This window comes from Sinocyclocheilus rhinocerous, unplaced genomic scaffold, assembly GCF_001515625.1.
Source record: "Sinocyclocheilus rhinocerous isolate Xijiao unplaced genomic scaffold, SAMN03320098_v1.1 scaffold749, whole genome shotgun sequence".
Classification (NCBI taxonomy): Eukaryota; Metazoa; Chordata; class Actinopteri; order Cypriniformes; family Cyprinidae; genus Sinocyclocheilus; species Sinocyclocheilus rhinocerous.
The window spans coordinates 681348-695933 of record NW_015653466.1 but is presented as its reverse complement, the minus strand read 5'-3'; the positions used below and the strand labels follow the sequence as shown (position 1 = coordinate 695933).

Genomic DNA, 14586 nt, shown 5'->3' with positions numbered 1-14586 from the left:
TTTAAAAACACTCCCGTTATAATCAGTGAAGCTACCTACACTGTATCATGAATAAATCTCTTACCCCTTATTTACACTGCACACGTCTGCGGCGAGTTACCAGAGCTGATCACGGCTACTCACCGAGATACATCCAGCTGCAGAACCCTTATGTCACAGACTCACAGCAGTATCAGGACAGCAGCGCCAGGCCATCAGCGTCAAGCCGGAAGTGGGCGGAGCAAAAGTTTTCTTACTAAGCATAGCTGTGACGTAAGGGTTCTGCAGCTGGGGATTATTGGATTTGTTTCCTTACCATAATGTATTCTCTTGAAAATTCTTTATTGTCAAATGTGTGTTGAATGTAAACTCCTATTAGGAATTTAACCATTCAATGTGAATTTATCTGAGAATATTCTTAAAATAAGGAAGTCTATTCAGTGATTGGTCCATGCATATTTCGTCATCCAAAATCCCTTTGTGCCACAGCAAAGTGTCATGAATCAACTCTAAGACTGACACTTAAGATTTAGTCCTACACTTCACTTAAATTACGACTGAGACGCTTGATAACTAACTTTTAAGCACAGCTTTGAGCCAAGAATTTTTTTACACTTAAGTCAATTCTTAGCAACGTTCTTGAGAGTAATTCTCAGAGACTTGATAAATACGGGCCCAGAGCTTCAAATCAAGGGTAGGAATCCTTTATCTAAACCTGGTGCACAGGTTGAATCAGATTGTTTAAACATTGTTTCTGGGTCAGCCACATTCCAGTTGCTTAAAACTCAACAATACCGGTTCACACATTCATGATCACACACACCACAAAAATAAAACCTCTCAAAGATCCCACAGCATCACAAGACCACAGTCTCATTAGCGCAGTCAGAAAGCCACAATTCCAAGTCTGATTGCATCATAAGCACATTAGAAGAGCTTCTCCATCTTGCAGAAAGAGAGGCTGATGGCAGTATTTAAAGGTTCATAGAGGTAATAAGAGGCTAAAAATTACATTGAGAACATTAATTAGTATGCAGAGCATTTTTAAATCTGGATTCTGGAGTATTTATTTACTGTAATGAACTGAGGCGAGAAGTCTTGAACTAGAAGGTTTCTGAAACCTTCTGAAACCTTGAAAATTATGAAACACTTTATTTAGGAATTCTTTCCCAGCACATAGTGCTCGAAAATATGATGCCCTGGGACCAGTGCAGCATTCTCAATACAGCTTACCTTTGTCAACAATGTAGCCTATTTATGTCTTGCAAACAGAAACTTTTTTTTTCTGTGATTGAACACAGTTGTTAGTGATTTTGCTGATTTAAATATGTCACCAAGAATGTCTTGTGATCGTCTTGGAAAGTTAGAATGGGATGAAAACTATAAAAAAAATTAAGTAATGTTTTTAAATATATATAATTTTCCTGCTTAAGTGTTTGATATGAATACAGTTATTACTGGGTTACATTATATATTACTGAAAATTGCAATCATAATAAATTAATTGTTGTACATTTTTTATATAGTTGTTGTAAATTGGATAATATAAAAATCTAAATGTATTTTTCTGATGCTAATGTAAAACCATTTTATATTAAAGCAGTTCACATATTCTATATACAATTTATAAAAACAAATAAATGTATTTTTTATATGTATTTAAAAAAAAAGCTGCTGAGCTAATCAGGATTTTGAAGTGGGCTTGGGTGGGAGAGAAAGGACGTGAAATGTCATGATGAACTCAACATAAAATGTGGGTAAAACGTTCCTGATAAAAGTTCCAATAATTACCTTTTTATACCACAAACAAGTCAATCAGCCACTTATCTTGGGTATAATATATCTACTGGGACAACACTTGTCATTATTACAGCAAACATAAGACGTGATGTCGCAGGATCCAGACATTATGTGGCAACAGACGAGGACTGGTTAGCCTTTATACACCCAGCAGATGTTTACAGTGAATTAGCATTTTTTGTCAAATAAAGTTTTACATGTGGATACACTCAATGACACACCCTTAAGTTACAATGAGAGAAAACACAGACAGCCCATCCCTAAAGTCCCAACGTCCCAGCCAAACATATTACAGCATTTACTGTACATAATGCAGAACTGCAGGAATTTCTCTTCTATGTAACAACCTCACCTTCTCCAAATATCCTTAAATTTACATGCACACACACATACACACAAAGGTCTGTCAACTTCACTCTTTTAAGTCTGGAAGGAGTTGGAGGGAGCTTGGTTTCAGTGCTTGTCTTGTAAGTGTGGTTAAAACAGTAATTTCTGGAGCAAGGCATTTAATATCCTGCTCAGATAACCTGGCTATATGGTGCAGACTATAGTATCAAACATTCCACACGCAGTTTCATAGTACAGTCAGCATGTGGTTCCTCATTTCTGGTTTCTGGTTCTTAGTAGGGGTGCTCCGATTGATCGGCTACCGATCACTATCGGCCGATAATCGTGTTGGGATGATTGATCGGCGGTCTCTGAAAAGGCTGATCTCACTCAAGCTGATGACGCTGCCGTGAGAGGTTTGGCATGACATGCAGTGGCACCATCTCAGTCTCTGTCCAGCGCGGGTGAAATAATTAGGCTATAATGCTGAAGGTGAGGTACTCACCTTCATATTTCTTCATTAAAGGGGTGGTTCACTGTTTTTTTTCTAGGCTTGATTGTGTTTATGGGGTGCAGTCTAACATGTGCTAATGCTTCGTTTTTTTAAAAACGCATTCTTTTTCACATAATTTACCTTTATTCCACACCGCTCTGTCCCTTCTCTGAGAAACACGCTGATCATTTCCATTCCCTCAGAAATAGGCGATGGGCTCTGATTGGTTAGCTAGTCCAGTGTGTTGTGATTGGCTAAACCACCTCTAGTGCGCGTCTAAGCGTCCCGCCTCTCGCCTCAGCGGCATGTGCTCCGGTTGTATTGTAAACAACGGCATCGTTAATATAGTTCATTGTTGGAGGTGAGCTGAATGAGAGAGAGAGAGAGAGAGGGAGAGATGCAGAGCGTGTGCAGAGCAGGGGGACGTAAGGAACAGTATTCAGGCTAACGTTAAAAAAGTGAAATCGCAATGAACCACCCCTTTAAATAACTTTTAATTTTAATAATAATAACTTTTAATAAAGTAATTTGAATACCTTGTGAGATGTAATTTCTCAAACAGCGTGAGTGAATCACCGCGTACCTACCCGTCTCCACCCCCTGATCCCTAAACCCACCCATCTCAACCCCTAAACCTACCAATATCCACCCCCTAGATGTGGATCCCCTGGATCTTGTGTTATGCAGTGAGGGGCTACTGCTCGCAGCACACACACATAACGGCAGGTTCACATTACTCCGTTTGCGGTGCATTCAGGAGCGGTGCATCTGCTGCAGTGCCGAGATCGTGAGATGGCCTGTGATCAGCGATTGGTGATCGGCCTCAAAAATCCTGATCGGAGCACCCCTAGTTCTTAGAGAACATTGCATAATCATCACAGACCCATAGGAAAGCAGACTGACACTGGATACTTTATGTGAAACACAAACACAACACAGCCAAATCAAATTAGGAGACACTTTTGTTCATGGTGTGTCTTCCCTTACACCCTCCCTTGCCCACAGACAAATCAATTTTGAAGCTTTATTTATAATTTTCCTTGCACACACACAATCATTCATACTAGGTCTATCTACAGGTTAATACTGTAACTCTAACTGGACCCATAAACTTTGAATACTAGAAGTGTATGAATGTCATGCGCATTCATTCATGCTGGAATGTGGGCAGCTTTTAATCACAGCTGGCTAATTCCCAGAGCCTAAGGCAACACTAATGCCCACACATGAGACTCAAAGCAGAGGTTCTGACTGAGTACTGCCCATCTGTCTGTTTTAATGCTTGAAGTGTGTATAGATACATTAAGCTTTACTTTCTCTGCATATTCAGTTTATAGGTCTACAATCAAATTAAATTAATAATATGAGTGTAATATGAGTGAGTGTAAGAATTAGGCCTGTGTTGCTTATCTTACCGAGTCCTCAGGGGGCCTGTTGATTTTTGACCACTCTACTGAAGGTCCCTTCACCTGCAGAAATCGGTGGAATAACTTCCTAAAGCCTTCAAAGTCCTTCTTAGACACCTGAGGAAGAGAGCAGCCAAACATTTATTATTGAGGAAGGTCCTTACTTTTTCGCCTTCTGAGAAACCAATAATTTTCAGTCATTTAAACTCAACCTCTAGATATTTTGGCAGATTATGCATCACTAGGCCTATCCAAGACATTTTTATAATAGCGGTCAGTCAATATGCATTTTTAATCATCAGTACTTAAACTTTTACATTTGCCTTTAAATATTTTAGTTTTTTTTTTTTCTTAGATTTTTTACATTAACATTTTTAAAGGGCATCGGCTGTCACCTTCCTCCACTGAATCACACATTTGTTATGATTCTAGTCTGCAAAACAAAACAAAAAAACCCACATTTTTTCAACATAAAAAACAACCTGCCAGCATAACTTTCTAATCTTGTTCTGTATAGTCTGGCAATTAAAACTCCTAAAGGCTTGTGAAATAATTAACACCCTGCTGTGAAAGATCACTGGGTCCTCAGGCCTCTCACTGTGCACATCATTAAAAATAAAACCTGTTTGATGAAAATCCATAAACTCCCTGTGCCTGCTGAGAATTTAAAGTTCAATAACTCTGCACTCTAATCAAAGTGCAACTTTGATAAATAAACCTGGAAAGAAGCTTGTGAGGCAATATTGACCAAAGAGAAAAACAGTTAACACTTAAGTAGTATTAAGTGGCACTTAATGAAATGCATTTAGCAAATAATATAGATTTAGGGTTGTCACAATACTGACATTTCCGTAGTTGATCCCATTGCCAGTGAAATGTATTGATTCCCAAAACCAAAACTATTTAAGTAAAACTAACCTTTATTTAAAAACTATTTTGAAAAAGATGATAACAATGTAATATAATCAAAATAAATATACAAATCAGATCATAATTGAAGGATCATGACAGTGAAGACTGGAGTAATGGCTGCTGAAAATTCAGCTATCAAAGAAATACATGTCAAAATATATAAAAAATGTATAAATTGTAATTATATTTCACAATATTACTGTTTTTACTGTATTTTTCTTCAAATAAACGCAGCCTTTATGAGCATAAGAGACTTATTTAATAAACAATTAAAATAATCTTACTGACCCCAAACTTTTGAACAGTAGTAAACATATATTTACATGTACATACATTTATATTACAGAAATAAATTTATATTAATCAAACAAATAATATTGATTGAATATCGAAATAAAATTAATATTTTAATAATAAAACAGCAACAGGTCTATAAGAATGTATTTCACTGTCTGGCTAATCCACAGATCTAGTATTTTGACACATATCCATTTTTTCCCCCTGGCTTTTTACATTAACTTAACTGACTAGGTTTATATTTAATTCACCTAGCATTTTGACCAAGAAGTGCAATTGTTACGATTTGATTCACAGTGCACACACAAATATTCATGTGAGAGTCAAAAGCAGCCGCTTATGAATCAGAAAACGGTACAGATAATGTTACTTTACTTTAGAATCCATGTGTGGATGAAGTAACGGTGCTTTTGACATCTCTACTTAACTACAATATCTCTACTTGGCTACAATAGATGGTAGAGTGACAGTTTATAGGCATACATGTGGATGTCTTCATAAAAGAGGTGCAACTATGTAAACTGTAATCTGACGACATCTTCACATCTCCTTATCATACTTTATTTGAGCTAGCAGGGTGTGGATTTTAGTACGTCATTTGGCAGTAAATGTTTGGGTGGGATTACGGGAGTCTGTGTGTAATGGAGAGGGAGGGACACAAGCGGTCAGTATGTGTCACTGTGATGACGGCTAAGCCTGATTATTACCATATGGTGCTGAGGAAATACTGGGGGGGATCGCCAAGCAGCTCAGAGTTTTGCTTTCTGACCTTCTCAAATTGACTCAAAACGGAGACATTTGGTGAAAAAAGGAAAATGAAGGAAGGGGGAAAAAATGAACAGAAGGAAGTGGGTAGGGGCTGAAGAGAGAAGATGCATCATGTCGAAGCTAGTCTCATGGTGAGACTAATTAAACATCAGCTCAGCAGTGCAATGAAATCTCTCCTGTCACACTGGCACGTCATTCAGCAGCTGCTGCACTCAGATGGCACCTAAAGAAGGTCCCTCTCATTTTTTATCTTTGCTCCCTTCTTCATTCTAATGTGCACTGAGACTGAGAGACTATAACGAATAAATTATGAGTTCTATTTCTAATTAAAAGTGCATGCAGAAATTGTTCATCTCATTAACAAGTTCTACACATAAAGAAATTAGTGTACTTTTCGAAAAATGTGTTTAAAATGATGTACGCTCACTTGAGAATAAAATTCCAGTCATGACAGCAGTCTAATAAGAACAGTTTTGTTTTACATGGAGCAGGATCGCCTCCTGATCTGACATGTTGAGATCACATTACCAACCAAAAACTACTCGCTTTATCTCAGTAATCCCCCAAGTACATCCTCCTTTCACTTGTGGAATAAGTTGAGGAATCATGGCTGACGATGAATAGATCATTTCTACAATCATATAAGTAACTAAAAACTTTTGCATGATGCTGAAACCATTATATGTTCCTGATCTACACTACCATTCAACAGTTTGAGGTCAGTAAGATTTATTTTTTGAAAGTGACAAATGCTGTCATATTGAACTTTCAATTCATCAAAGAATCCTGAAAATATATTATGGTTTCCTCAATAAGAAATATTTCTTGAGCGCAAAATCAGCATATTAGCCTTAAGGATCATGTGACACTGAAGACTGGAGTAATGGCTGCTAAAAATTCAGCTTTGCCATCTCAGGAATAAATTACATTTTAAAATATATTAAAATAGAAAATAGTTATTTTAAATCATAATAATATTACACAATATTACTGTTTTTATTGTACAAGACTTCTTTTAAAAACATTGAAAAAAATCACACAGACTCCAAACTTTTGAATGGTAGTGTACATAAATCATTATTGTAATAAAAAGGTAAATCAGTTAGCTGAATTTTTAAAAATGTGTTTAATTGTTTGTGAGCTTGCATCTCACCTCAGCTTCTGCGCCTTTGGCTGTGCTCACGAGTTTTTCCAGTTCGGCGTACATAGAGCTCTCCAGCTGCTGTCGCATCACTTCCTGAAACTGAGCCATCCTGTTGGTGTTGCTCTGTAACCCTTTACTCAGACCTACGATTAAAACCAAAACCTTAATTTTAAAAGTTTTCACATTAACTTTACAATAAAAGAAAAACTTCCTGACCTTCTTAAAAGACAGTTCAGTGAGCAGTTTTCCAGCAAGAAATCTGTAGCAGGCTGATGAACAACCTACCAGTACAGGTCAAAAGTGATTGAATTTATGTTTCTCTTAAGCATTAAAAACCTTTTGATCTAATGTCTTATGCTTAAATACTTGAAGCTACTTGAATACTTGTTTTGTAGACAAATATAAATTGACCAAGACACTAAAATATATAGGTCCCTACATAATTCCCAAACTGTTATTTTGATAGTTTCAATAGTATCAATGAAGTCGGTGTGTTGAAACTTTAAATACATTTCCTTAAAAAATATTTAAAAATGTCCTTAAGACAACAGCTCTTATGTCACGAGCAAGTGCGCTTCCTTGTGTGCCACAGCTTTGACTACCTGATTGAATCCTGCTCGACCACATTTCATTGGTATGCACCCATTTAATTCATTCTCCTGCCAGTGTGCCAAAAATGTATCTGCTAACATTCTTCCAGGCATGCGACACTTAAAATCCAGTAAATGACAGTGTCAGCTGGCACTAGGGCCGGGCGGTATATCGAGTTTGTATGGTATATCAATATATTCTTTATAAGCGATATGGTATGAAGCAATACTGTTTATATCGATATACAGTAGTTTGATACGAGCGCAACTGAAAAATATAACGGAGGACTGAGCTGCTGCGGAGAAAGTGCATAATCCAGTTTGTTCTAAACATGTGACAAGCTTTATATTAAGGGCTTAAAAAAAAAATTCATAAGATAGTTGATAGTTTCAGTTTAAAGCGGCTCTGACAGAAAGGCTGCGTGTGCCCCTGACAGAGACGCGCTGTTTAATGTGCTTGAGATGTGCTGTTTTCCTTAATGCATAACTTACATTTCACATGTATATCCTCCGTCTGTAAATGTTAGAAAGTCATGGAAATATTTCCATTTTGCTGTCAGAAGTGCATGAGCCTTCTGCTTTGCGATTCTCCGCTAAACTTCACAGACTTCGTTTGGAACGAGCGCCGCCAAACAGACGGAGCTCAATGAAATAGGAGCGCAATAACTCTGACTAAAATATTAATTTCGCTGAAATATTTGTAGTTGGACAATAAATGTGACATATGTAGAATTTTAAACCTACAAGTAAGTGTATTTATATGATAGCACTAACTGTAATAAGGTAGCCTAATCAAAATAGACTAATACAAGTCTGTGCTTTTGCTTTTATTCATTTTCATTTTTAGTTTAGTAAATTTGACATCTGCTTTAAAAGCATTATTTTTGTTTTTAGATTGCAATGTTATAATGTTAGAATGAAATGTAGTTTTAACCCTTTTTTGCACATCATATAGGCTTACACGGTTACATTAACTTCATTTGTTTTCAGAGCCTTTAATACGTATTGTTTTGTTGGACAACATTGGGTGGTATGTGAAATATACTGTATATTAAATATTACAAAAACAAAAATACCGAGATATATACCGTATATCGCAAATCGGCCAAAAAATACAGATATGAATTTTTGCCTATATATCGCCCCCTAGCTGGCACTTTAAAAATTAAACCACTTCTGTTTTTCTCAGAATTTGTATTTGTGATTTTGAATGCTGAAAGCACTGTCCAGTGCAACAAGCTCTTACATTGTCTAACACACCAGCCTTACTACCTACAAATAAATATAAACAGTGGCTTGACTTTAATTTATAGTTTATTGGGCTGTTGGTCAGTTATTTAGTCCCTGAGCAGACACTGTTATTCACAGTGATTCACAATACAGATATGTCCCTCTGGAGGAACCGGAGTTAAAAAAGGCAGTGATAATGCACAGTCAGCTAACAGGATGAGCAGAGGTTATTTTGTATTGAAGACCGGCTGACTGTACATTATTCCATTTACACAGCTAATTACCAACTAAATAAATAAAAGGACATAAAATATTGATTTGCGTTTCAATACATGTTCTCATTTGAGAAGAAAGAATGGAGTGATGCAAGAACTATGATACTACTAGCACAGTTACACCTTGGGAGTATTTTGTAAAGGTACACTGTAAAACAAAAATCGTCAGATAACTTTATGTACTTTTTCAGATGTACTTTATGTGCTAAAAATCTGAATTCATTGGTTTTACACAAGTCAAAAATATTTAATACTAATAAAATAAAACTCATACTACTGAATCAACCTGACATTAGGTTAAACCAACAAGAGTAACTTTTAAGGGTGAGTTCAGGTAGAAATAGCTCAGTAAACAGCTCTACATTTGCACATTTCTAGTCTCTCAGAATGGTGCCTTTTGCAGTGTTTTGCAGTGTATATTGTTGCATGCCATTTTCAAATTATTCTACCGACACATATACAGATCATTTCTATATGTGTGTAGAAAGGTGTTCTTCATTCACAGCAAAGAAAACATGGAAAAGAAGAGTGCTCAGCTACTTTAGAGCCATAAACTCTCAAAAAGCTGCTGTCATTAGACGTGTTCCACATGGGTCAAAGGGCAACCGGACACTGCACAGAAGGACTAAATACAGTGGGGTCCAAAAGTCTGAAACCACTGGTGAAAATGCTCCATGCTTCAATGCTTTTATTACAAATAATTTTATTAGCATAAGAATTTTACTGAAAATGTACATTTATATGTCACTCTTTTGCTTTAATGACCTTAGTTAGCGCTCAAGCTCAAACTGCACGTTTAAAAGTGTTAAATGAGATGATCCTGTTCTCCAGCATGACTTGAGAATGATCCAAAGAGCATATTGAGGAAGAAAGAACAAAGTGTACAAAGGAGTTCACATGATCAGTTTCACAAACTGGTTTATTTGATAGTGACTCATAAATGGAGCAGAATCCTCTTAATGATTTACACCAGTGTTTCCCAACCTTTCTTTAGTCGCGGCACCCTTTGGAAATGTTAACAAATTTGTGGCACCCTACAAAATTAATTTTGTCACAATATTTGAATTTCTAACTTCGATATGATACTTTGAAAAGTATAGATATTCGGTACAGCAGGGAAGAACTGCAGAATATACTGTCATACAGATATTTTTGATATTATAAAAAAAATTTGTCCATCAATGGTGGCAATCAGTAGGCTAATTTCTAATGAAGAGACCAATTTATATGACAGACTTTAATGTGGGCTCTTATTCATATGTAAACATTGTGAGATAGCTAGTTATAATGGTAATTAAAGTCGACGAAAACTGATGACATTTAGTCTAGTTTTAGTCAATGAAAATTGTATTTTAGTCTCTTTTTAGAAATGCAATTCTATTTAACCCAGTCAATATAGTATAAGTACCTAGTAGTATAGACGAAACCAAAATTTTCTTTTAGCCAAACCCATTTCAAACAAGGTTATCTTATTATATTATTGTTACCTTATAGACTCAAGAATACATCCATTCCAGACACGGAAGACGCTCTGATTTGAATTTACAACATTTATTTTACCAACCAAACATGTTAGAAGTACACACACATAAATTTAAATAAAGACGAACCCCGGCTGGCCGGCCATCGGTCCCTTTCTCTGTGTCAGACTTAACTTTGTTTGGTTTTCGTCTTCTAAATCAGTGTTTCCCAACCTTTCTTTAGTCGCGGCACCCTTTGGAAATTTTAACAAATTTGTGGCACCCTACAAAATTAATTTTGTCACAATATTTGAATTTCTAACTTCGATATGATAATTTGAAAAGTATAGATATTCGGTACAGCAGGGAAGAACTGCAGAATATAATGTCATACAGATATTTTTTATATTATAAAAAGAAATGTGTCTATCAATGGTGGCAATCAGTAGGCTAATTTCTAATGAAGAGACCAATTTATATGATAGATTTTAATGTAGGCTTTTATTCATATGTAAACATTGTGAGATAGCTAGTTATAATGGTAATTAAACAAAGTTTTGATTTTACAGCTGGGTTATTTTGTTGCAGTAGCACGAGATAGCTTGATTTAAAACTTTGAATTGAATAAAAAATGACAAGTAAGCAGTCAGTAATAAAATAAGAACAAATAAAGAAATTACTAATGATAGCACAAATAAAAAAAAATCACGATAGGCCTACAAATGAAATAATTTTTTTTTTTTTTTTCAGGTAGGTCTAACACACAGTAGGGCTATTAAGAGATTTTTTTTTTTTTTTTTACCAATTATCCAAATAATGTTTAATCCTAGAAAGCTATTATTATCAGAGGACACATGAGCATACCGGTTAGCAGATCAATGAATGAGAGGGCAGCGTTACCAGAGTTGCCCATTTACCACACCTTGTTACAACACAGTAGGGCTATTGCAGACAGAAACAATACTGTACTACATCGATGTTTCCTGTCGGCTCATTTTTTGAGTGGACTTTGCTGTTCCGATGAGCATGAACGGTATACGAGTGGATCACTCACATCGGCCGTGAGCGACTGAGCGGAGCGCACACGCATAGAGCGGGATAATACGCAGAGCGTCACACCATGTGAAAGTGAAACCTGAGCGGTGAACTCATTTTCGGCAGCCGGAATTTCAGTGCATCTCTAATTATTGGCGACATCAGAAATGGATATTATATAATAGCTGATAATAGATATTAATATTTAAAAATATTAAAAAATGATTTTTTTTACACGGCACCCCTGCTCTCGACAGACGGCACCCCGGTTGGGAAACACTGATTTACACTATTGCTGAAAAACGTTTTGACATATATTTAAATAGATAACATTTCATAGTATTATGTTTTTAAATGTATTTTTGAACAAATAAATGCAGCCTTTGTGGAAACTAAAAACCATTAACGAATCTTACTAAGCCCAAATGTTTGAACAGTGTATGCCACAATGTTTCGTTGTATTATTTTCAAAGTCCTAAAACTTTTTTTTTTTAATTTCCAGATTTAAATTAGATTTCAAATCCTGGATTTTCAATGTGACCTCATACTTTTGGACCCCACTGTACATCCTAAACACTGCTGAACGCAAACAGTCACAGAACTTCAGTAAGTATCCCCTGTAATCGTGTTTAATGTAAAATCTCTTCAAATTACAGACACTGTCAGGCCAGATGAATAGCTGTCAGCGAACCAGACCTCGGACAGCCAAACCAAAGCGAGGAATGGACCGACAGTCTGGTAAGGTTTGGAGTTTTTCAAAATACTCTCTATAAACCCTTCCATTTCTGCAACTTTCCCAGTGTATCAGTCAGCAGTAACTGAGGGGTCCATTCAGCTCTCACTCTCATCAGAATTCAACTGACAGCTTGTACATGGTGCAGTAAGATCCAGTTTGATCACTAGATACCAGTAAGTCTCATCTAATTAATTAAGATATATCCAGAGAACCAATATAATAAGCAAATATAAAACAGCAAAACCAGGACTTATGAACATTCTTACCTTCAACGTAAAGCGACATAGTTTCTGTCCTCTAAACTCTATAAAATGCAGTTCGTTTAAATATTACAACAATAATCCCTTTTCCCCCAATCCCGTTTAAATCATGGGAAAACCAGCAACACAGAGAGAGAGAGTCCTGACGGGATTTGATGCTTATTGGTAGTAGTAATAATGAGACAGAAGGTCAGCTGATCGATTCTCTCATTCTGTTCAAGAGTGCTTTCCTCTGGCGTTCACGCGCTTTAAAATGAACCACCTCTCCCTCTCTCTCCCTCCCTCTCCCTCTCTCTCCTCCCACTGACTATCGAGTAACGCAGGGTGAATAAATGAACGGCTCGTCGACCTTTACTCGCGCGTGTATTTATTGCTCAAAAGAGACGGTGTGTTATATTACAAGGTGGAGTAATTACGTGTATCTCTCTGAGTGTATATGTGGGAAATACATTTGTGCTCAGCCCCTTTGGTCCGTCATTATTCAACACGTCACATTACAATCCAGTCGCACTTCCTCGATCACGTCCACCCGATTCTGGTTGTGTCTTAGGATCATTTCTAAGATTTTTAGGGTCCGTTTTGTTAACTTTAGGCGGGGGAGAATGGAACGTTTTTATTGTACCATATTCTAAGAGATGAAATGTTGATGGCTAACGCTACAGTGGTATCATTTAGTACGGACTGTACGCGTTATTGCAGCATTTTCGCCCTTAGCTTACTTCGCAGCGACGTTCTCCTCTATGTGTAATGTGTATAGCAGACGCTTGACGTTATGTCTTTGCTTCGAAAAAACGTCGCTTTTAGACATGATTTAGGAGTTTAGGAACACGTCAGAGGACGTGGTTCCCTGGCATTATAGTATTATAAATGCAAAGCGAATGTGAAAGTAGATTAGAGGTGTCTTACTCTGAGGACTGGAAGATGCTGTCGGGGAGCTGCTGGAGCTTGTTCCGGAACAGCGACGTGTTTTCCTCTCTGACCAACCAACTTTCTCCTCTCAGAAACAGCAGTGCGGGGTCACGGAAATACTGCGGAAGTGCTTCGCTAAAAACATTGTTTAAAAATGTCCAGAACATCATACGTTCAATTAAAAGAACCGATTAGAAACCAACATTATATAGGGCTACGTCATTTGTCACCCTCCTTTTTTTAAATGGTCATTATTGTGACACTCTGTCTTGATGAACTGTGATTCTGAATTAGTTTACACTCAAATGTGATCATATTACAAGATCTAACAGAAACTTTTTTTAAAAATGTATGTAGTAAACAAATGCAAGTTATTACAAACACTGCAGTAGATTTAATTCCAAAGGGAAACGTAAACTGGCAGTAACCAATCAGAGCGCTGCATTTCAGAGCGGCGCATCTCATTGGCTGACTGTAGCCGGACAGCAGTGTTGCCATGTCCTCTTGTAATTGACTTGTGGATTGTCATTTAATAAAGTCCCTTACAAATAAAAGCTGTGGTGGGTTGCGATTTGTTAAGAGTATTCGCATAATTCACTCGCTTATTTATTATTGAAAAGACATTGCACATTTTGGGCTTGTTTTTCTATCGAGATTTGGCAACACCGGCGGCAAGGCCACGTCCTATGACCTTGCAGGACAGAACGATCAGTACTCTTTCGTACAGCGCATGTAATTAGGCTTGTTTGAGATGAGCAAAATCTGCGCAGAACCGATCACCGGTGATCACCGCGAGATGCATGCCGGTTAGAAAAGTGTCCTGAGTTATGTCCGACTTGCTCTGTCACGCTGACGTGTGCCAAAAAACTCTCGCGACGGCGAGGCAGCTGTGTCGGATTGTGCAGTCGAGCGCAGTTGCTCTCCACCGACTGCGCTGACCAAAAGCATGATGGGAAACGACTGAC

The 14586-nt window shown here is 37.1% G+C and overlaps 1 protein-coding gene across 3 annotated transcripts in view; it reads right to left on the bottom strand.

Moving 5' to 3' along the window:
- LOC107715973 (UTP--glucose-1-phosphate uridylyltransferase) overlaps nt 1-14017 on the bottom strand; it is a 31221-nt gene extending 17204 nt beyond the window's left edge. Inside the window, exons 1-4 of one of the 3 annotated variants that reach the window (XM_016522256.1) lie at nt 14000-14017; nt 13619-13756; nt 7136-7269; nt 4015-4122 (exon numbers count right to left, since the gene is read on the bottom strand). In XM_016522256.1, the coding sequence (XP_016377742.1) occupies nt 4015-4122; nt 7136-7234 (207 nt within the window). In that variant the 5' untranslated portion in view covers nt 7235-7269; nt 13619-13756; nt 14000-14017. Of the gene's footprint in view, nt 1-4014; nt 4123-7135; nt 7270-12718; nt 12995-13618; nt 13963-13999 lie in introns of those variants that run through there. The other 2 variants (XM_016522255.1, XM_016522254.1) reach the window with 2 other exon arrangements.
- Nucleotides 14018-14586: the final 569 nt, after the last annotated feature.